The 24,123-nt window shown below is 38.9% G+C and overlaps 3 protein-coding genes and 1 long non-coding RNA gene across 8 annotated transcripts; 1 reads left to right on the top strand and 3 right to left on the bottom strand.

Moving 5' to 3' along the window:
• The first annotated feature begins 6,585 nt into the window (after positions 1-6,585).
• On the top strand, positions 6,586-10,476 carry LOC103132164 (hepatic lectin-like). Of its 4 annotated transcripts, none has more exons than XM_007543921.2 (8): positions 6,586-6,813; positions 7,035-7,096; positions 7,591-7,653; positions 8,289-8,417; positions 8,984-9,055; positions 9,245-9,396; positions 9,483-9,607; positions 9,688-10,476. In XM_007543921.2, exons 2-8 carry the CDS (start codon positions 7,039-7,041, stop codon positions 9,878-9,880), a joined length of 792 nt encoding a protein of 263 aa, XP_007543983.1. In that variant the 5' UTR covers positions 6,586-6,813; positions 7,035-7,038; the 3' UTR covers positions 9,881-10,476. The 4 variants fall into 4 exon arrangements, with proteins under 4 accessions (XP_007543983.1, XP_016522672.1, XP_007543982.1 ...); XM_016667186.1 differs by having other exon boundaries at positions 7,032-7,096; XM_007543920.2 differs by having other exon boundaries at positions 6,964-7,096.
• A 1,829-nt stretch (positions 10,477-12,305) lies between these two features.
• On the bottom strand, positions 12,306-15,293 carry LOC107835041 (hepatic lectin-like). The gene is made up of 6 exons (XM_016667191.1): positions 15,134-15,293; positions 14,939-15,016; positions 13,858-13,905; positions 13,626-13,777; positions 13,416-13,540; positions 12,306-13,331 (listed from the first exon to the last, which is right to left on the bottom strand). The coding sequence occupies exons 1-6, from the start codon at positions 15,273-15,275 to the stop codon at positions 13,151-13,153; spliced, it is 726 nt and encodes a 241-aa protein (XP_016522677.1). The 5' UTR covers positions 15,276-15,293; the 3' UTR covers positions 12,306-13,150.
• A 1,390-nt stretch (positions 15,294-16,683) lies between these two features.
• LOC103132166 (CD209 antigen-like protein E) lies at positions 16,684-17,297 on the bottom strand. The gene is made up of 3 exons (XM_016667192.1): positions 17,157-17,297; positions 16,945-17,069; positions 16,684-16,855 (listed from the first exon to the last, which is right to left on the bottom strand). The coding sequence occupies exons 1-3, from the start codon at positions 17,295-17,297 to the stop codon at positions 16,693-16,695; spliced, it is 429 nt and encodes a 142-aa protein (XP_016522678.1). The 3' UTR covers positions 16,684-16,692.
• A 4,682-nt stretch (positions 17,298-21,979) lies between these two features.
• On the bottom strand, positions 21,980-23,505 carry LOC103132165 (uncharacterized). Of its 2 annotated transcripts, XR_001660871.1 has the most exons (4): positions 22,920-23,505; positions 22,571-22,722; positions 22,334-22,458; positions 21,980-22,251 (listed from the first exon to the last, which is right to left on the bottom strand). It is a non-coding gene; the product is annotated as an uncharacterized LOC103132165 (long non-coding RNA). The 2 variants fall into 2 exon arrangements; XR_475506.2 differs by having other exon boundaries at positions 22,571-23,505.
• Positions 23,506-24,123: the final 618 nt, after the last annotated feature.

Here is a 24,123-nt window from a genome sequence, read left to right as displayed (position 1 = left end):
AAGTTATTGGGGCCTCAGTCAGTGATTTTTGTCACTACGGAGAAAAATGTAGATGCATTTATCTTCTTAATCTGTGATGGGATCTGGATTCACAGTGAATATTAACTAAACCGCATAAAATGCGACTAAATAGCCAATGTTAATATGATTGAATATGATTTACAGTAAATTGCCGTTAGTTGTGAATCTTACTGTTGTAAATGCAGCCGTGCTGTATGAGGCGTTACGGTACAATATGACAGAAACATTCAGACTCTGACAGACTCACCTGACAGGTTTCTCCTCAGAGCTTCATTCTCCTCTTTCAGGGTCTGGAGAGTCTGATTGGTTCGTATTTTATCAAACGCTGATTGGAGAAACAAAACATCAACTTGTGAAGGCCTGTGATTGACATCATAGGTAAACGTCAACTATGAGAGACAAAATGAGAAGAAATTTCAGAAAATCACATTGTCTGATTTTTAAAGAATGTATTTGTAAATAAGGGTGGAAAATAAGTATTTGGTCACCTAAAAACAAGCAAGATTTCTGACTGTCACAGACCTGTAACTTCTTCCTTAAGAGGCTCCTCTGTCCTCCACTCATTACCTGTATCAATGGCACCTGTTTGAACTCGTTAACAGTATAAACGACACCTGCCCACAGCCTCAAACAGTCACACTCCAAGTTCCACTATGGTGAAGACCAAAGAGCTGTTGATGGAAACCAGAACAGACCTGCACCAGGCTGGGAAGACTGAATCTACCACATGCAAGCAGCTTGGTGTGAAGAAATCTACTGTGGGAGCGATAATCAGAAAATGGAAGACATACAAGACCACTGCTAGTCTCCCTCCATCAGGGGCTCCACGAAATGAAAACAAATACTTTATTTTATGATGTAAGATCAAAATGGTCCCACACTGCGGAAACCTTTCGTTTGCCTTGAGGCTGCTCCATAGTTGACGCTGTCCGTAAAAGATCAAGAATTCGTTTGGCAAATGCATTTGACAGATTCGCTTCCTTATAAACACAGTTTGACACTTTAATGTAATTTTGAATCAGTTCCTGTATTGGTCACGTGACTTACTGAAAGCAACACGCACACCAACGTGGGGTTTGGTCTATGGGCTTGACACATGCGCAGACGCATCAGGGTTGCCGGACCCATCACTACTCCATGCAAAATCTCAGCCCGTGGGGTCAGAATGTGTCATGAAAAGCTGGTGTGGTGTTGAGGCAGAACGCTGACGGCCCATGTTATGGATGAAAACAATGATTTAATGAAGATCTCTCAGCTCAGACAGTCCAAACAAGCAGGCAGCACAGTAGAAGGTAACAGAGCTAACACTGGTAGCAAACGACTGAAACGAGAGCTGACGTCAACACAGGACTTAAACCAGTTCTACTGAGATGACTGAAAATAAACTCAACGACTGCAATCTGACTTGCGACACATGACAAGGAACACAGACAACAGGTGGGATTAAATACACAGGGGGTAACCAGGGAACTAGACACAGCTGGGAACAATCAACAGGGAAGACAGGACAGAGACTCACAGGGAAACAGGACTAAACACAGAAAACTTCAAAATAACTACACAGAAAAACACGGATCACAACAGAATGATCAGAAGAATGGTGAGCAAAAATCCCAGAACCACACAGGGGGACATAGTGAATGACCTGCAGGAAGCTGGGATGAAAGTTACAAAGGCTACTGTCAGCAACACACTACGCCGCCAGGGACTCAAATCCTGCAGTGCCAGACGTGTCCCCCTACCCAGGTGCGTCTCAAGTTTGCTAGAGAGCATTTGGATGATCCAGAAGATGACTGGGAGAATATCATATGGTCAGATTAAACCAAAATAGAACTTTTTGGTCAAAACTCTACTCGTCATGTTTGGAGGAGAAAGAATGCTGAGTTGCATCCAAAGAACACCATACCAACTGTGAAGCATGGGGGTGGCAGCATCATGCTTTGGGGCTGTTTCTCTGCAAAGGGACCAGGACGACTGGTCTGTGTACATGAAAGAATGAATGGGGCCAGGTATTGTGAGATTATGAGTGCAAACCTCCTTCCATCAACAAGGGCATTGGAGATGAGACGTGGCTGGGTCTCTCACCATGACAATGATCCCAAACACACTGCCACGGCCACACAGGCGCCACTTCGTAAGAAGCATCTCAAGGTCCTGGAGTGGCCTAGCCAGTCTCCAGATCTCAACCCCATAGAAAACCTTTGGAGGGAGTTGACTGTCGTGTTGCCCGCCGCCAGCCCCAGAACATCACTGCTTTAGAGGAGATCTGTTTGGAGGAATGGGCCAACATTCCAGCAACGGTGTGAGCCAACCTGGTGAAGACTTACAGAAACCATTAGACCTCTGTCATTGTAAACAAATGATATGGAGTATTGAGATGAACTTTTGTTATTGACCAAATACTTATTTTCCACCTTGCAAATAAATTCTCTAAAATTCAGACAATATGATTTTCTGAATTTCTTTTTCTCATTTAGTCTCTCATAGTTGAGGTCTACCTATAACGTCAATTACACGCCTCTCATCTTTTTAAGTGGGGGAACTTACACAATTGGTGACTAAATACTTTTTTCCCCACTAAATGTGATCATGTTCATATGAATTTCGCCTTCCAAACCACGTTGGGATGAACTCACAGAGTCTGTAGATGACGATGAGAGCAGCAGCCAGCAGACCGACCAGAACCAGCAGAACTACTCTCTCTGCTGACATCCTGCAGGTTCTGCTTGGGTTTTCACCTGAGAAGCATTTAGAGCAGAACCAGATCAGAACCTGGAGACGGACTCAGAAACTAACATCATCAACCCCATGATTCTTCTTATCATGATATTCTTGGCTGTCCTTTACTGAACCTGTTCTGTTTCTGTCAGTTTGGTTGTTACAGAAACCAGCGTGTTGAACATTATCAAACATCTGCATGAGAATCAAATGAATGTTGATGATGAAGCTGGTCCTGTTATGAAACTACTAACTGCTGCAAATACAAATAACCTTTTAACTGTGCAGAAACAGGAACATATACTGTGTGCACAATTATTACGCAAGTTTTGGTTTTGACCATATCGTAATTTTTATGCATATTTTCCAGCTCCAAGCTGTATAAACTCAATGTTTATTAAATATAAACATGTCTGTTGTGTATTTGTTTAATGAGGGAGGTGGGGCCTAAAGGAGATCAACACCATCATTCAAGATGTGCAGAATTATTATGCAGCTTCTTTTCCTCATGCAAAAGGGGCCAAAAGAGATTTAAGTGACTCTGAACAGCCCAGAACTGTAAAAACTCTTTCAGAGGGAAGCTGTGCTCCTGAAACTGCTAAGATATTGGGTCATGATCACAGAACCAACAAACGTTTTGCAGCAAATATTCAACAGGGTCTCAAGAAGCATGTTGAGAAATAAAGATGTAAATGAACTGCCAAAGATTTGAAAAGAATCAAACATGAAGCTACCAGGAATCCATTATCTTCCAGTTCTGTCATATTCCAGAACTGCAACCTGGAGAGCCCAGAAGTATGAAATATTCAGGGCTAGAGACCAAGATAAGTAAGACTGAAAGCCGAACACAACTGAACAAGACACATAGCTGAAACATCAAGACTGGGCCAAAGGTTTTATGGACTGATGAGATGAGACTGACTCTATGGACCAGCTGGACTGACGGACCCGTGTCTGGATCAGTAATGGGCCCAGAGCTCCATTTCACATCAGATGCAGCTAAAAAACTAAAACATGCACAATAATTGTGCACATAATGTAGAGATTCAAGATGTCAGACATTCATAAATGGTGAGAAAAGATGTAAAGCTGCAAACTGTGGCAACCAAAAGAAGAACATTTTAGTTCTTCAGGAACATCAGCCTTCCTCTTTGTGGCTTTCCGTTTTTTCTTGCTTAAGTTTCTTTTCATTTATTTTTAACTCATGACAGTCTATTTAATAAACTCAACCGTTAAGGTGCCTTAAAGCATTTAACTGCTTTAGGTGTTAAATGCCTATAGCAGTTTGTGTTCAGCCTGTTAATCTGATGAAGACCTCTCCACTCTGACTGCAGCTTCTTCACCTCCTTCCTGCTGCTTTACCTCCACATTAATATTCTCACCTTCTGTGCATCTCTGTGAGGATCTCATGATGAGGAAACTGAAGACAAAATAGTCACAGTGGATGCTTCTTGTTGCAGCTTCTATAAAGAAAAGTAAAACATGTAAATCTTAAAGTTTAGCTGCAGTTCTCAGTTCAGGAGACAGTTTTCTTTTTATGACTGAAATCCCAACTATTAAAGAAAGTCATGATATTTGCCTTTTTCAGGTTTACTTAAAACTCCACCTGAATTACTCACCAAGCATAAAAGTCCAGACAGAAGATAGTTACTTCTTTACTCTGTTATCACACACATTTTTTAAATACTCATCAAAGACAAGTGATGATAAAAGCAAAAATATTTTAAAGCATTAAATAAATGAAGCTTTTGTTGAGCTAAATTTAATAAAAAATAATTAATATTTTCTTAGAATTGGACATAAAATTAGTTAAACTCACCGCTGACCTCGCCTCAGTTCTTCAGATCTGTCGATGCGTCGGCTTTACGTTTCCAGACTTTATGTTGAAGAAACTTCCTGCTTCACTTGATGATGATGAGGAGGAGTCTTCACTGTTCATTTCCTCACTTCCTGTCCTCTTTTTCTTCTCACGTATTTTAATTATTATTATCATTAACTGAAGGTTAATGATAGAGTTAGGACAAAGGTGTGAATTGAGTTTTGGTTAGGGTTAGGGTTAGGATTAGGTATGTGATGGTTAGGGTTAGGAAAAGGGTAAAGGTGGTTTAGGCTGTAGAAATGAATGGAAGTCAATGGAAAGTCCCCACAAATATGTGTGTGCGTGTGTGGGTTGAACTTAAGTCAATGAATGCTGCACCAGACATCTCTCCCAGCGACAGTCTGATATGTGGTGCAGAGTTTATCAGCGACCTGACAGAGCCACAGCTGTCACTGGCAGCAGAGCGTCTTCGTTAAATAACATCCAGGAGAATTTGAGAGAGCAGCGGCCCAAAGCCAATGCAGGAGGAGCCGGTTCAGAAAGCGACGCCGTTCATTTTCCATCTGCCTTAAAGTCTCACTGGTTCATCTCAGCGGTGATTCCAATCATCCAAATTGGAAATTGGTCATTCAGCTGAGCTGAGTTTGTAATTTCTCCAACATGGATTCCATCTCAGAGAGCTGCAGGGTCCACAGCTGGCCTGCGACTCTGCAAGAATCTCCTTCAGTTTGTTGCTCTGCTTGCAGCATGAGAGTCTGAGCTTCATCTTCACACTGACCAGGCAGCCTGACAACGGCTGAAGCAGCTGTTGACATCTTCTGAATTTCTCGATATACCAGGTAACCGAGAATCCAAGCAGCAGAAATCCTGTTATCAAAAATTCATGTTCAAATGGACTGCTGTCCACTTCCACCAGGAATCCATCGTGGATGCAGCTGCATGAGTCTCATCAGGTCAGGAGGCTCTCCTTCGAGTCGCCTTGTCCTGAAAATGTTATCAGTTGTGTTGAGAGACCAGCTGACCAGATCCATGACTTCAGATGAAATGCAAAGAGAGGCTCCAAAAAAGACAGCACAGGACAGACAAGGAGGGAGCAGAGAGAACAAGTGTCTGTCTTCAACAAGAACAGGAAGAGAAGACAGACTGGTCCAGTCGCCTTTGGATCAGTCTGTCCAGAGGCGACTGGACCTGCCCTGCATGCCCACATCCACTCCAGTTAACCTGACATGCAGGCTGTGGGAGGAGAGAACATGCACTGGAAGAAGAAAGACCCCAACCCAAGAGGCTTCCTGTTTTTATCATGAAACTCAGATGTGGATGTGCTGCCCCCCTGTGGCCGATCTGTTTGTTCAAAGCTTGTTTTTAAATTGCATTGTTGCATCGGAGCGGCTAAAGCCATACATTTCTCTGCTGCTCTCATTTTAAGTTATTCTCCAGTTGGAAATTTGCATCAATGCTTTGTTTATATAATTAATAATTTGATTAATAAGGTATTATTAAACTATTAATACAAATAAAATGTCTTTAGTTGAATCAGGGCACCATCCAGGATCTCTGGAATCAAAAGTCAAACTTGTCAGGCTTCTGGGTTGTTTACTTGTTTTTGGAGTTTGTTTATTATTTTCTGTGTTCCAAAGTTTTTTATTTTGATTAAATCAGTTTTGTTTTTATGATTAACATATTATTAGATACAGGGAATAAACATAATAAATTAGAACCAGTGAGTACTGAACTAAAGTAAAATAGAAACAAAGCTGATTAAAATATGAAACTAAAGAACACAATAATCAAAACATTGTGTTCAAATAATCAACAATAATTATCGTTGATTATTTATAAGCACGTCTTGACACTTGCTTTATAACTTATACCTTGAATTAAATTTGTAAAATAAACATTTCTGATTGAAAAAAATAACTTTTTTCTTACTTTTCTTCTTTTCCCTCCAACTTTCTGAGGCCCTCTACCGCCCCCTGGTGGCCCCCACTTAGAAAACCACTGCACTAGAAAGCCTCCACGCTGCACATTTATGGTAATTACCAACACACCAATCCCAGGCCGCCTCTCATCATATGTCATCTGTCCAGGTTTGGACAGCTTGTCTGTTTTTAGGCTTTTGTTCCTCAGATGAAGGAAAAGCTGCAAAAGCTGAGATCACAGTTTAATCTGAAGTGGTTTTGACAAGTTAACAAGCTTCCTGTCTTCAGTTCCTCTGACACCAAACGGCACACAAGACTAAATTATTCATCTTTAAGGTAAAAGTGATCAAAGTTTTATCAGCTTCATCTGCTGCTTTACACATGGATTGAAATAGTATGTTTAGTATCTGCTCATAATTTAAAGTTTTATTTCAAACCGCTGTGCTGCATAGAATTAACACTGTTTAATTTGGGACTTCCTGTCAGATGTGACCGGCATCGCTGACATCAGGATTATTTTAAAAGCTGACAGAAACATCTGGTCTGTTCTTCAGCAGGACGATGGCTGAAGACGATGTAATGTACACTGATGTGAAGTTCAACAGACCAAGAGCCGAAGGTAAGAATGTCCATCTGAAAACGACTCACCTCTGGATTTCAGTCAGTCAGGAGCAACAAAATGTGACTCTTTTAACGTAGGAATTAAAACAACAACAATAACAACAACAAAAAGCATTAAAGTCATTCTCGTTTATTGTTTTTCACTGAACAAGAATGACTGATTTCCAGAAAAAAAACATCCTCATATTCTCTATGGGATTGAGGTCCGGGCTTTGACTGGGCCTCTCCAGAACCTCCACCTTCTTGTCTTCAGATCATTTATCTGCAGCTTTAGATGTTTCAGGTTGTTGTGATGCTGGGAAATAAAAACTTGTCCTGAGCAGTAGTTCTCATCTAGATGGTATCAAATTACCCTCCAGAAGTTTTCTTTTTGGTATCCATCCTCTGAATTATACTTCAATAACCTTGTCTCTGATTGGGTGCTTAGTTTATCCATTTAATCCGTTTAGTTCTCTGATCTCCTTCACACTTCTCTGTGTTTCTGTTGTCCAGATGAGGCTCCAGGAGCTGAAGTCGTTTATTCTAACGTCACGATGCCAAGAACCAAACATCCAGGTGAGCAAAATAAAAAAAGTCAGCCAGTTTGTATTAGCACACTCTCTGATTTATTAAAATGTAGTATTTGATGTTTTGTTGCCATCTCTGTTAGATATTTTATGTTTTTTATGTTAAATTAGGAAATTAAAGTAGCTGAACAGTAAATGTACTCATGGAAACAGATCAGCCAGAAAAGATGCGTCTCATTAACTGCACCGTAGTTTTTCAAGAATCAAGAAGTTTCTGAGCAGAAGTCATTTCTATTTAAAGATTTTCCTCATCAGAAGCAACAACAGCGTCATCGCTTCAGTTCCTCTTCTGCCATGTTTGGTGATCCAGAGTTTACCTTTTCTGTTTGTTTCTTAGGTTCTTAGATGTGATGCATGAAGTGATTCTGAGAACAAACCTTCATTTACGCTTTTATTACAAAGTAACCAGAACTCTACAGATCACTCTGCTTTATGTTTCTTAGCCTTTTTGGTAGAAAGGTGATCGAAACTGTAGAATATCGCTGGACTGAATGTGGCGGCCATGTTTTTCTGTCAGTTCAGATCATAATGAGAATATTATTATTTCATATCAGAAAGAAACATTAGTACTGCTGTTCTCAGTTATTGGACCTTTGACAGAAGTTTGTCTGTTTTCCATCTCAGTCTGTTCAAAGTGTGCCATAGATGCTCAACAAGCTGGACAGGGCATAAGGTCAAAGGTCACCACAGAGCGAGTGGTCCTGCTGGTTATCATTGGCATATTGGTGGTTACCATCATCGCCCTTGCAGACAGTGAGTTTAAATGTTTTTATTGTTCTATATATTATTGTTGATTTTTTTTTTGTAAAAGTTAAAGATTTTCTGGATTTTATTTTACATTTCTTTTAATCTGGTACTTTTATTTTTCTCTGTTCAAATTGATCTCAACTGGAAAATATTATTAAACTGGTGATCAGTAAAAGTAAAGGTCAGACTGTCAAGATTTAAAAGTGTTCAAAATGTTTAATTAAAACTTTCATTCTGAGCTATTAGAACATTTTAACTTGAGTCTAATTCAATTAAATCAAGATTTTTTACAATAATCTCAAGTTTAATTCTGACACATTACTGACATCAATCTGTTTTCCAGTTATAAAAATGTTAGGTTCTTTTTCAACTGCAGGCAAACTTCTGCTGCTTGTCTTTGTTTTTCACTCACTACTGATGAGAAAAAGACAAAGTTTCCAACTTTTGATCAGATAATGAACCAAGAATCCACTTTTGAGCTTCGTATTTGATGTTTTCCATTTCTGCCCTCTAATGATGTTAAAGACGCATTAATGAGACACAGGAAGTCACAATGATCTTTTTTATTGTAGAAATAAATTCCAAACTAAAAATGGACACTGCAAATTCTAGACTAACATGTCCTCCACCTCCTGAAGCAAAAAGTAAGTCCATGATCTGATCTTTGTCTCATTTCTGTCCTGTAATGATGTTAAAGAGACATTGATGGACTGACAGAGACAGGAAGTTAGATTGTAGCTGCAGGACAGAAGACGCCTCCTGCTGTCTCCAAACCACACAAATATCTACAGAGATTTATTCCTCCTGGTTCATTGAAGGTTTTGTCTTTGAAGATCTGACATGTCTGAAGTGTGAAGCAAGATGGGAGCAACATGGAGGAAACTGTTATTATTTCTCCACCAGTAAATCCTCCTGGACTGACAGCAGACGTTCCTGCACTGATCTGGGATCAGACCTGGTGAAGATCGACAGCAGAGAGGAGCAGGTATGAAACTCTGCTGCAGGTTCAGCTTCTCTCTGGTTTCATCTCAGCTCAGAAAAATCTCATTTTTAACAACTTTTCCTGTTCAGGTGTTCCTCATAGGAAGAGTGAGAGACTTAATGAAGGATAATCAGGACAAGTTCTGGATCGGACTGACGGACTCAAAGGAAGAAGGAAAATGGCTCTGGATGGACGGATCAGCTCTGGATCAAAGGTTTGATTGATGATAAAACGTCTCTGTTTGAATTTTTCTCTGTGTCTTTATCTGTTATTTTCTTTGTGTTTCTCTCAAAGTTTGAGTTTTTGGAATCAGACCCAACCTGACAACAAGAGTCCTGCTCATTCTGCTGAAGCTGACTGTGTGAGGATGGGAAAGAAAGAAAAGAAAGGAGGATCTGATGATCTGAAGTCCTGGTTTGATACGTCCTGTAAACGTCCTCAGAAAAGTATCTGTGAGAAAACAGCTAAACTGAGTTCAAGTGTTTGAAGTTTAAGATCAAGAAGCTGCAGAGATGAAGGTTTTATAAACATGTTGTCACATTTAACATTTATTCCTTAAAATGTTAACATACTCTTTAAATTTTCCATCAAAATTATTTTTCCTTGATTTGTTTTAATGTTAAACTCATTATTATTATTGGCTGTATAAGCTGTAAAAGCCTCGACTGGCCAACAGCAAACAGGAAGTTTGTTTCCTGTTGTGCATCAGATTAATACGCTCCTTCCTCCACTTCCTGTTTTTACATTTAGACTTTTAAAAGCTAAGATGTTTCCTTCTTGAAATGGTTTGTTTTTAAAGAACAACATATAGCCTTACAGCTAAAAACAATGTGTTGCTATAGCGATGTCATCTGCCCTTTTCATGTTTCCGTTTTATTCTTCACTCTGTTAACTTATCTATAATTACAGGCTGAGGTCATTTTTAAAACACCAGTTTTCGTTTGAAGTGATGTTTCTGTTTCTAAATGGTTCATGGGCGTCTAGGATGAATCTGGAAGATATCTGGTTCATTAATTTGTCTTTTTGATCTCTGGAAACAGTTTTAGATGTTTATTAGATCTAAATGTAGAAATGTTGTATCTGAGATGAAATAGTCTGCAAATAAAATGAATGACATCGACTTCCTGAGGCTTTTCTTTTCATAGAGGGAGGATGATTCGATCATTTCCATCAAGACAAACTGTAAGCTGCCTTCAGGTCTCTACTTTCCTTCTTACTCATTAAGCATTACATTTCACCTTAAAATATCTGAAACAGCAAATATGGACTTGCTGCCCTCCTCTGGTCAATTTTGTATGTCGAGTTCTTATATTTTTACTCTCATCTCCCAAAGAGAATATCAGAAAAAAGTTCAAATATTTAGTTGTTATTGTGAAATATTCCAGGCCTTTTTCTCTTGTAATGTTGATGGTTGGAGCTTACAGAAAATGAAAATCCAAAATTCAATCTGTGTATGAGCTATAGGATATTCATAGAAGGTTGAGTGGAAGGAAAAAGTGCACCAGCTGCATGGATAACTGCAGCCTTGAGAGGATTGTTGAGCAGAATCCTTTAAAGAATCAGAACTGATCAGTGGCCCAAGTCCTGTTTTCAGATGAAAATAAAGTTAAAATTTTGTTTGGAAATCAAGGTCCCAGAGTCTGGAGGAGCAAAGAGGACCAGAGTCCACATAGCTGAAGGTCTGAGGTCAAAGAGCTGCAGCTGATCCAGATGCTGCTGCTCACATTCTCACTAAAACCAGGAAGATGGAGACATAACACCAGTTTTAAAGTCCCTACTGGCTCCCTGTAGCTCAGAGAATAGACTTTAAAATACTGTTGTTAGTTTATAAATCACTGAATGGTTTAGCACCACAATACATTAAAGATCTGCTGTTGCTGTACCAACCGTCTAGACCCCTCAGGTCGGGTCCTGGTTCTGCTCTGCATCCCCAGAACCAGAACCAAACGAGGAGAAGCAGCATTCAGCTTCTAGCAACACAAATCTGGAACAAACTTCCAGAAAACTGTAAAACAGCTGAAACACTGAGAGCCTTTAAATCTCAACTAAAAACCCACCTGGTTAGAGTTGGATTTGAAACCTGATTATGAATTTAGTGATGACATCAAAACATCAGAATCATCTGATTCTATGTTGTATAAAGCACGTTGAAACGCCTGGCTGCTGAAATGTGCTTTACAAATAAAATTTGACTTGATTTCAGGTGAAGTTTCTACAGACAGTGACCATCTGCTGGTTCTGGTCCACTGGGTTTTTTTTAATTCAGACATTTTAGAGCTCTTCATGCGTCCCATAAAAATATTTAGGTGATTTCTACTTTAATGAAAATTATATTTGTACCACATTCATGTTTTAAACCTGGTCAAACCTCTTGAATGACTTTTCATTAGCTGTGCCTCAAACCAGCTGGATGGTTCTGCCAGTTATGGACTGTTCTTCTATAGCAGAGCTGAAGAGTCTCTACTGTTGGATTCTCCCTGGTTCTCTGGTTTCTTCCCACAGTTTAAAAAATGACCAACTTAGCTGGTTTCTTTAGATCACCCTCTTATATCAGTGTGTGTCTGGTTGTCTGTCCTGTGTCTCTGTGTTGTCCTGTGATGGACTGGTGTCCTGTCCAGGGTGTCCCGTCTCTCTCCTCTAGATGGCGGTAGGCACCAGCCCCTATCTCTCTGTAGTTATGAATGAGTGAATGGAAGAAGACATCATTGATGACAAACAGAAACCTGATGAAAAGCTGAAACAGGAGACAAGTTCATCTGATATTAAAAACATTAGCAAACTAAAGAAAAAATATAAAAAATAAATAAATAAATAAAAAGCAAGAGCAGAATCATAAATAAAAAGGACATTAAAGTTTATCAAATGGTGATTTATTTATTGTTTTAATAAAAGATATACAGTTTACCAAGCAGAGTTATAAGCTCAAAAAGAAATAATATTTTTTATGAGTTGAAAACATCTCATAAAAACACAAAAGTAAATAAAAGAGACTGATAGTGAAACATAGTTAAGAAACTATCAAAGCTGTAATATTTACAGAAAAAAGCTTTTTGTACAGTGCATGTTTTTAATCTAAACTCAACATTAACATGTTGTCTGATTATAAATATGTTTAAACGCTGCATCACTTTAAACAATCACATAAAACATAAAGGTAAATAAAAGAGACTGATGGTAAAATTATCTTTTCACTCCATTTTCAGAACCGTCCCTTTAAAACTTAAAAAGAGCTGAGAAAATATCAGAGCTTTATATGAAACTGTCCTGGTTAAATATTTACAGAAAAACACGTTTTGTGCAGCAAACTTTTTTTTACTTGTATGAGCAACGACCATGAATGTGTTGTCTCTTTATTAAGTTGTTTTAATGCTGCATGAGTTAAAATAAGATTAAAAAAAAACAGAGACAGACATTAGAAAGCAGAAACTCATCTAACATTGAGCTGTAAATAAACCTGACATCATTCACACAAACTCTGCATCTTTACATCTTGTAGGTTTGTGTGAAAACATAAAAAAATAATAAATTCATAAAATAAATTCATTTCATTCTCTTTGGTTTTGGAGCTCATACAAAATTTGACAACATGGCGGTTTTATGCACATGATGCCTGTGGTTGTGTTAGTGTGAGTCAGGTGCAGTGATGGTTTTGTGCACAATACAATGATATCCTACAGGCACCCATGCCACACACACACACACACACACACACACACACACACACACACACACACACACACACACACACACAAAATGTCTATCCAGTTTCTGGACTTTTCTCACAGACACTTTTTTGAGAATTAGAACAGAAAACATCGTACCAACATTTGAGGTTCTGGGATCCTCCTCTAGTCCCCATTATTGCACAGTCTTCTCCCTCTGGATTTGTTCCCTTAGGACCTTTCCAGTCATCAGGTAAACTATCCCAAAAACTTAAACTGAAAGATTCAAATCAGAAACACCTGTAGTAATAAACACGACTTCAGCTTTGGAAAACTAAACTGTTTCCAAACCAGCCAAACCTTTTGTCCAGAGGTGATCCGTCCACCCAGAACCATCTGCCTTCTTCCTCTGAGTCCGTCAGTCCGATCCAGAACCGGTCCCAGAAGTTCTCCATTATGTCTCCCACTCTTCTCGCCAGAAACGCCTGAACAGAAGCAGAGAATGACTCAGTGACGTGTTTCTGTGCTGACTGGATCAGGAGAATCTGGACCTGCAGCAGAGTTTCATACCTGCTCCTCTCTGCTGTCGATCTTCACCAGGTCTGATCCCAGATCAGTGCAGGAACGTCTGCTGTCATTCCAGGAGGATTTAGTGGTGGAGAAATAATAACAGTTCATTTGGTTTAGCTCCCAGCCTGGTTCACACTGCACACACGGGGGTTCTTTAAACATAATAAAAGCAAAGACCTTGATGAGTCAGGAGGAAGGAAGTTGTTGATGTTGGAGTGATTTTGTGTCTTACTCATATTTACTGCAGTTGGAGGAGGAAACGCAGGAGGTCGCTGACAGGCTGAAGGACGAGGCGGTGGGCATTTATAAGTCCATTTTGTTTCAGAGAGAGAATTTAAACATTTCTTCACACCAAAGTCATAATAAATCAACATCCTGTGTCAGAATTAACCTGATGAATCCTGCTAAAGTTAAAAACCTGATTCAAAAATAATCCCAACTACAGTTAAACTGACATTATATAAAACATAAATAAAACCAGAACACAACACATTACAGAGACAATATATTTAATGTTCAAATGGAAATCTTTATTGTGGTTTTGCAAATATTTACTTATTTGCAAGTTGATGCCTGCAACACTTTCCAAAAACATTGAGACAGATGCAACAGCAGGATGGGAAAGTTGAGGAAAACACTCATTTGGATCATTTCACAGGTGAACAGGTTGATTTGAAACATGTGAGAATCCTTATTGGGTATAAAGAGAGGATCCCAAAAGGCTCAGCCATTCACATGCAGGCATGGGGCAAAGGTCACCACTTTGTGCAAAACAGTGTCAGTCCTTAATAAAATCAAAAGATTCAGAGGATCTGCAGAAATCTTTGTTAGCAGCCAGGGTGAAAACCGACAGTGAAACCCTGTGACCTTTGACCCCTCAGCCGGCACTGTATTAAAAACCGACATCATTCTGTGATGTCTTGACTTGAAGTCAGAAAGACTTCAGAAAACCAATGTCAGTGGCCCAGTTCTTCGCTACATCTACAAGAGAAAATTAAGGTTTATATCAACAGGATCAAGAAACTGCTGGTTTCCATCAGAGAAACCAGATGGACTGAGCCAAACTGGAAAAGTGTCCTGAGGTCTGACATCTCAAACTGCTCTTGGAAATCATGGGTGTTGTGTCCTCCTGGCCAAAGAGGATTATAATTGGTGCAAAGTTCAAAATCTGTTTATTTGTTCATTTATTGGAATGAACAATAATGAGCCACCAAGTGGTTATTAATCTTATTCTGTTTTTATTTATGGACTACACAACATCCCTACTTCATTTGAATTGGGTTATAAAACAAGTTGTCGGCACTCGGTCTCACCTGAGATGTTTTCCCTCAGAGCTTCATTCTCCTCTTTCATGATTTGGAGACTTTGTTTGGTCTCCAACACGACAAACGCTGATGACAAAATGACAAAACAGATGGAGACAAAATTGCAAAGATGTTCACACAAACCATTTAGTTTCTGTTTTGATGTGAATCAATGACATGAATGCCCCACCAGGATGAACTCACAGAGTCTGTAGATGACGATGAGAGCAGCAGCCAGCAGACCGACCAGAACCGGCAGAACTACTCCCCCTGCTGGCAGCTTGGAGGTTCTGCTGCGGGTTTCATGAGAGGCAGCAGCTTCTTCAGGGTTCTGTTGACGATTCATGATGCAGACGCTCCAGTCCCACTCTGAGAAACAAAATGGAATATTTATAAATCAGATGATGCATATATATGTGATTTAGAGCCGATACAAACAGTGAGGAAGTAAATTAGTCATTTAGCCAAGATTTTGATAACTTTTACCACCACAATCCTTAACTGTGTACTGACCAAAGATACTCCTAGCTCAAAATCCCCAGGAGTTGTATAAATGGCAAAAATGGTCAAAATTTACCCTGTGGTCCAAAATGGCCGCCTCCCAGGACATTTTAGGACATACTTCCAAGAGATTTGTTTTCTTGATTTGATTTCTTCTGTGTACGGTTTGTCTCAGTGTAGGGGGCAAATTATCAGATATAATAATTTATAAATGCCCTAAAATATCTTTCTCTGGAAGAGATCATTTATGAAACTTCAAAAGTTGTTTTAGGTAACCATAAAATATTAAATTAGCTTAAAACTTTAATGCTAATTCAGTACTTTAGTTTGAGAAGTTCCAAATGTTTCCTGAATCTAAACATGATATTTTCAGATTAAATTCAAGCTCATCTTACATAAATGACAGTTTGGTCAAATTTGGCAGATATTCTCTGAGTGTTTGTTGGTCAGAAATATTTAAAAACTCACCATAAATGTGTCCTCTGTCCTCTGCAGGTGGAGCAGAATGATATTAATCAGAACATCTTTGCTCTTCATATCTGACGAAGCTTCCTGTCGATCCTCATCTGCAGCCTCCTCTCACATGCCTCCATTTTCACTTATTTGGTTAAAGCCTGTTTATTAATAACCCTCCATCGCCTCCATTGCCTTTCAAACATGTTAGATTCAGACACATAAGTGACTTTTGGAGCTTATTGCTGTTATTAATCTCAAATTTTCTATTTTATTTGACTGTTGAAGCTAGAAAAGTTTTTTTTGGCCCCGTTTCCCTTTTTTTCTATCAATAATGGCCCCAATTTGCCCTTGTAGTGACTTTCATAGTAAAACATATTCAACAATGACCTCCTGGTAGTTTTTGTGGCAGCTGGTCCTCACTGTGAAATCACACCGGATCGTCTGAAGAGAAACAACCAAAAACAAAACTCAAGTTTTCACTTCTCTACCCAAAGAGTTAAATATGTTTTTGTCCTTAAAGCTCTTCAGTTGCTGTGGAGTTGATTGAACTTTGACGCCTTATTAATTTAGTATTTAGCAGGTATAATTAAAACAGAAAACTTGCCAATGCTGCAAATTCTTTATTGATTTTACATATTTTACAGGAGACCTGCTGTTGTAGAAAATAAAATAAGGTAAAGATTTGTTAAAATCCCACCAACATGTTTGCCAAAGAAGTTAAAATGTTTTAGATCATCTTTAGGAAACGTGCAGAGAAACCTGAGAATATTTTCAGACCGAATTGAGCTTCAAACAGAGAAACACAGCTAAGCTGCTTTCACACAAATACTTCTCAGATAATCATCACAATATCCATCCAACCACACAAGATCAGAATTTGTTGTCTTCATCATCCTCCCACAAACCATCTTGTTGTTGCAGTCATGTGTTCGTCCACCTGCACAATCAGGCTGATTAGGACCCAAAAAACTAGGAGACGAAGAACATAAAGACAGATTTAAATGGGCCTCAGTGAGTTTAACTTGAAATAAAACCAAATAACTTCAGAACAATCAGACCTTGTGTTCAGTGGAGATCCGTTCACCCACAACCAGGAGCCTTCTGTCTTTACGGCGGTCAATCCGATCCAGATTATTTCATTAACACCATTGATTTTTTCCCTCACTTTCCTCATCAGGAACGTCTGAGCAGAAAAGGTTGATGAAGGTACATGATAATGAATAATCATGTGAAACCAGAGAGAAGCTGAACCTGCAGCAGAGTTTCATACCTGCTCCTCTCTGCTGTCGATCTTCACCAGGTCTGATCCCAGATCAGTGCAGGAACGTCTGCTGTCAGTCCAGGAGGATTTAGTGGTGGAGAAATAATAACAGTTTCCTCCATGTGGCTCCCAGCCTGGTTCACACTTCATGTCAGATCTTCAAAGACTTCAGTGAACCAGGAGGAATAAATCTCTGTAGATGTTTGAGACAAAGATCAGATCACGGACTTACTTTGTTCTGTTGGACGTGGAGGACATGTTGGACATGTTGGAGGTGGAGGACATGTTGGACATGTTGGACATGTTGGACGTGGAGGACATGTTGGACATGTTGGACATGTTGGACATGTTGGAGGTGGAGGACATGTTGGACATGGAGGACATGTTGGACATGTTGGAGGTGGAGGACATGTTGGACATGTTGGAGGTGGAGGACATGTTGGACGTGGAGGACATGTTGGACATGTTGGACATGTTGGAGGTGGAGAAGTTTTGCAGATTTCAAGCTCACTCTGGGTGTTTCTGTAGTTTGTTTCTGTTTAGAAAAATAAAAAGGGTTTCATGTCAGTCTACCTTCACAAAGTCCTGTTTAATCTAAGAAGTCACAAATAAAATTAATCTGTCAGAATGAAACTTTATGACTGGACCTTGTGGACACCAAAAGAACATATGTTAACATGTTTATTTATCTATTTATTGATCTATGACTGAATGATTATCATCTCCACTGACTTCCCCTTGAATGGTGCCACTCCTCCATCTTCTCTCAAGTCCCAACAGCATCAAAGTTACATGACCGACTTAAAGAAGTGAGTTTATCTATCAAAGCTCTCAAGGTGAAGTGATTTTATCTCTGGGCTGGAACCTCCTTCCTGTTCTGACTGACATGTTATGGTCGTCGTTTGATCACATAGATCCAGTTTACTTTGTATTTCAACCATCAACACTTTTGTCCTGCTGCTGACAGTCCGGCTGAATGTTGGCCTCACATCACCAGCTGCATTTCCATTGACCAAAGGATTGCACAAACTGAAATTACAAAAATAATTTAAAATAATAATAAAAAATCTAAATTTTTTTGCTAAAAGGTTTTTGCACTCAGATGAGGTGATTTTAACAGGTTTTACATTCAGGGGCAAAAAAATCATTAATCTGTGAAGAAAGTAACATCAAGACGGCTATGTACCACTGGCTGCAGATAGGTGGCGCTCAGTTTGTTCTACCTACACATGTAGCACCTGAAGTGGTTGAAACCAATCATTTGGCTGCTCGTGTTCTCACTAAAACCAGGAAGATGGAGACATAACACCAGTTTTAAAGTCCCTACTGGCTCCCTGTAGCTCAGAGAATAGACTTTAAAATACTGTTGTTAGTTTATAAATCACTGAATGGTTTAGCACCGCAATACATTAAAGATCTGTTATTGCTGTACCAACCGTCTAGACCCCTCAGATCTTCTGGTTCTGGGTCTGCTCTGCATCCCCAGAACCAGAACCAAACGAGGAGAAGCAGCATTCAGTTTCTATGCACCACAGATTTGGAACAAACTTCCAGAAAACTGTAAAACAGCTGAAACACTGGGTGCCTTTAAATCTCAACTTAAAACCCACCTGTTTAGAGTTGCTTATGGCAATTGATGCCTTCAATGTATTTGCGAGTGACTGGGGGTCATTGCGCGTATATAAAACCCTGTAAATTCTAGACTCTAACAGATAACCAATTAATGCACAAAATCCGCGTAGGACAGCGAAAGTCCTAGCGCAAAATTTTCGTGAAACAGGCGGACGGAGCCTGGTGCTGCAAGGCTGGAGTCCTTGTCCAGTTAGGCTGCGGGGCCTGGCTAATACCCGTGTTAAGAAATGGAAGGTCTGTGTAGATCATATAACTTGAATGGACAGGAAGTCCAACAGAATGATTTTATCTTTTCTTTTTATCTTTTTATTACTTTCTTTTTATTTTTCTTTCTCACTGTTTAAACTTATGTAAAGCACTTTGAAATGCCTTGCTGCTGAAATGTGCTATACAAATAAAATTTGATTGATTGATTGATTTCTTTTGAGCAGCATGACACATATTACAGTACAATACAGCATAGAAAACCAGGACTCACCAAGACGAACAATAACAAGCAGAGCCACAGCCAGCAGAGAGCCCAGAACCAGATGGAGTTTCTTATCGAACGGCAGCTCAGAGGTTCACTTTGGGTTTCCATGTTGAGTCGCATCAACGGCTGGCAGGAGATGGAAACAGACTTCAAACAAAATGCAGCTTGGCTACAGTGTAGCTTCTTCCCACTGTGGATGTGTGTCTGAATGGGACTGAATGGAAAATGTATTGGGTTTTCTGGAGAAGATAAAGTATTATACAAGTCCAGAGCATTTACAACTTAATCAAACGGTGGACAGTATCAGAGTACATTTACTTCAGTACTGTACTTACATGTGTTGAGTATCTTTGCTTTACTTTATTACTTTTTTGGGGGGAACTTATGAATTCCACTCCATTACATTTCTAGGAAACTCATCATTTCTCCTTCCTTTGCAGTTTGTTGCTGTTAATATTATTATTATTATTATTATTTTTTTTTTTTTTTGCTGAAATGCTGTTGGCCAAACTTTATTCTCCTCATAAGAGGTGAATTAATCACAGGTGCTGCTCACACCTGGGATTTGGAGTCACGTCTTCCTCGATAAGAGTCATGAGCTGAGCTCCTGCTTTCGCTCAAACAGAACGCAGCGATGGAGACGGTCAGAACCTGAACCGCAGGAACCAGCAGCCATCGAAGCTCCATGTAACCGGTACCATTTACTCCTTTACTGTCAGGCACCAGAGCTGCTGCTTACAGGTGGTGTAGAGTTTTATGTGTCAGCCTGGTTCTACATGTGAATACATCATCAGGTGGCTTCACCAATGAACAAGTATCATCTCGAAGTATTTTACAAAAAGTCAATGCAAACAAATCCTACACACAGATTCTAAGCCAAGTATCAGTTCCAAGTTATCTTAGTTATTAAACAGAGCAGTCAAGTTAAGTTTGTTATTCAAAAGGCTAAAAGTTCATTTTCTAGCCATCAGTCACTGACTTGCAGCTTTCACTCTCCTTCCTAACGTAGCGACAGCTGACAGTCAGTCGCTCTGAGGAAACTGCTGAGTTTCTTCTGCTGCAAATCCAAATCCTTGAGATTGTTGAGAACGTGTAGTTTAAAAAAAACAAAGTTTATCAACTTTTGAAATTAAATTAGTAAATTATTGAAACTACATACAGATTATTCGGGATAAGGCAACTATAACTCCAATTAACAAAACATGTTTTTGTTTAAATATAAATATTTAATGATAAAAAAAAAAAGCTCTACGCAGCCAAAACGTTGCAGTTCCAGCAGTTTAATGATCTTCTTACCTTCAGCGTTCCTCTGCGGTCGGCTCATCGTTTAAAGTCGGAGTTCCTCCAACTGTCTGCGTTTAAATAATGAGTTAATTTTTTTAAAAGCCACAGGAAGCTTGTAAATGTCTCTGATGGAAACAAGTTCTGGGCTCATTTAAATTTCACCACCTAGTGGTTAAGAAACTTCCTGATAACTTTTACTTCCTCATGCACCAATAATTTTATTAGTTTTCATCTCATTCTGACTACAGTAAAACTTTTTCATCTTTATTATTCACAGGACATTATTACTATTTACAATTCACTTTTTCTAAAATGTGTTTAAATCTTTACACTTTAAAACACATAAGATGTGCTGCCATCCTGTGGTCCATTTTGAAATTACACAATGTTTAAAAGTTTTATTAAAATGTTTTTTTTGTTTTTGTTTTTTTTTTGCATTAGTTGCATTTGATTGTGCAGAAAGAACAAATATCAAATCAACTGTTTCTCAAACCAGCTGTGAATTATTCCTTTGATTGTAAATATATAAAAGTTACTGAATAAACAAAAAACTTTACAAATTGATGTTGAAAACATTCTTCTGGAGTTCACTGAGGAGGAACCTGATATTTCATCAGATTAAAAGATTTCCTCATTTCATGTTTGTAAGGAATTTTAAATCAGTTTTCAGTTTAATTCACTGAAGCAACATCTCTGCATTTTTTTTCACCTTACACAGTTTTACAGAGTAAAGTGAAGTTAAAAATAAATAGGGTTTATAAAGAAGCTGAAATAACATTTAGTTTGAGTCACTGTTGAATATTTAGTAGCTTGAATCGGATTGATTTTAAATTTTCAGTGAGTTGCTGTGAACATTGATGCATAAAGTTACTCTAACCAGCAGGAAACCACTCAGTCACCACACAGTTCGTTCCTCCTTAAAGCTGATTTAATACATTTAATATACTTAAGCAATAATTAACTTGTGAAAAGCACCAAACTCCTGTCACGTTGCCACAAAGTCTGACTGTCCAGAGAGAATCAGATATTTAAATATGAGCTGATTCAGACTCATAAAAACCAGAAATGAGTTTTAATTTTTACAGATTTGCATTTAAAACTCTTCAGTTAAAAGTTTTATTGCAAAAATCCCAGAAAAGTTTTCATATTTAAACAGCCGTATTATTACTGACAGGTTGATTTCATAACATGTTTCTGATTGATTATCAACACAAACCGCAGATCAACGCTGTCGTCAATGTGGAAAAAATTAATCATCAGTGGAAATTATTTTAGGGTTGAATGATTCACATTTCTTTACTTTCACTTTAAATAGTTTAATTTGGAACAGCATCCAGGAATCTGGGACTGAAATGATCGTTAATGTTTGAGTTCAGTGTTTAGTTTTATGTTGTATTAATAATATGTGCTAAAGAACAAAATGATGCAGAATCAACAGGTTTTAGTTTTTTCATGTTTTATTTTCTTTGTCTTACAGCCAATGAGATTAATCAGAAGATATATTTATTTTGTAAACTGAATTATCTTCACAGACAAAAACATTGAGACACATTTGCTGCTTTCTCACAGATGCTTCTGTTAGTTTCATCACAGGATCTACCAAACCAGTTATTCAGGTCATCTTTTCTTTTCTTTCTCATCGTCACACAGTCCTTATCTTTAGTTTTATTTCCTCCATGTTTGCTTCCAGGTTGGTCTTCACTCCAAAAACTCAGACTGTGATTTAAAACAAGATAAACATCTTAAAAAATCCATCAGATGTTAAAATACACCAGGATATTTTCAAGGACCTTCAAACCTTTCATCTAGAGATGATCCATTTACCCAGAACCATTCGCCTTCTTCCTTCGAGTCTGTCAGTCCGATCCAGAATTTCTCTGTTTGGTTCATCATCAAGCCTCTCAGTTTCATCTCCAGGAACATCTGAACAGGAGAAATTGATGAAATGACTGTTAGATTTTTCTGAGCTGAGATGAAGAATCATGATGATGAGATGAAACCAGAGAGAAGCTGGACCTGCAGCAGAGTTTCATACCTGCTCCTCTCTGCTGTCGATCTTCACCAGGTCTGATCCCAGATCAGTGCAGGAACGTCTGCTGTCAGTCCAGGAGGATTTATTGGTGTTGAAATAATAACAGTTTCCTCCATGTTTCTCCCAGCCTGGTTCACACTCCAGAAATGTTTCATCTTCAAACAGATCAGAACAAAGCCTTCAGTGAACCAGGAGGAATAAATCTCTGTAGATGTTTGTGTGGTTTGGAGACAGCAGGAGGCGTCTTCTGTCCTGCAGCTACAATCTAACTTCCTGTCTCTGTCAGTCCATCAATGTCTCTTTAACATCATTACAGGACAGAAATGAGACAAAGATCAGATCATGGACTTACTTTTTACTGCAGGACATGTTGGACATGTTGGAAGTGATCGATATGATGCATCGGTGACTAGAAAAATAAAAAAGGTTTCATGTCAGTCTCGCTTTGCAAACAGTAATGATTAATCCAAATGATCACAAATAAATATGATCTGTCAGCACTGAATAAGTCTTTATGACTGAACCCTGAAGACACTGCCAAAGATTTTTCCTCAAAATTTCAAGGGAGACATCAAATAAGGAATATCAAATATTTTGAAATGAGCCAAATTACACCATGAACTCACATTGGAAGCATCAGAACTGATTGTAACTTATGGTTTATTCATAAGTGGCAGAATGATGACTGTCACCATGGGCTTCTCCTAGAACAAGATCACTCCTCCACCTTCTGTCAAAACCCAACAGCAAGAAGGTCACATAACCGACCTTAAGAAGTGAGTTTATCTATCAAAGCTCTCGAGTTGAAGTGATTTTATCTCTGGGCTGGAACCTCCTTCCTGTTCTGAGTTACGTGATGGTGCAAACTTTATTTGGCATCGTTTTTTACACTTTCTATCCAGGAGGATCACACATGGTCGATTATGTTTTTTCTTTTCTTTTTTTGTGTGGTTGTTCATGTTGCTAATTAAATGAGAATGAAATGAGACGTCTATGGGAATGTTTTATGACCCGCATCGCAGAAGAAAAACATGAGACGATGTCACACAGCAGCATCTTTTTACAGAAGCAATAATGGATGCTGCCGTCTATTGACTGATTTTAAAGTTTATTCTGACATGAGAGCCAACAATATCATAAGGTGAACGAAGCTAATGAAGCACAGCAAACAGTAACGGCCTTTAGTGGAGCATTGACTGCAGTGAAAACATCTGAACTGGGCCGTTCAGACTGTGGCGAACATTTTCCTGCTGTTTGAACGTAGTGGATGACGTTCGAACGTAGTGGATGAGGTTCGAACGTAGTGGATGTGGTTCGAACGTAGTGGATGAGACGTTTGAACGTAGTGGATGTGAGGTTTGAACGTAGTGGATGAGACGTTTGAACGTAGTGGATGTGAGGTTTGAACGTAGTGGATGAGACGTTTGAACGTAGTGGATGTGACGTTTGAACGTAGTGGATGAGACGTTTGAACGTAGTGGATGAGACGTTTGAACGTAGTGGATGAGGTTTGAACGTAGTGGATGAGACGTTTGAACGTAGTGGATGAGGTTTGA

This window comes from Poecilia formosa, unplaced genomic scaffold, assembly GCF_000485575.1.
Source record: "Poecilia formosa unplaced genomic scaffold, Poecilia_formosa-5.1.2 Scaffold943, whole genome shotgun sequence".
NCBI lineage: Eukaryota > Metazoa > Chordata > Actinopteri > Cyprinodontiformes > Poeciliidae > Poecilia > Poecilia formosa.
This window is presented reverse-complemented; position numbering and strand designations above follow the sequence as displayed.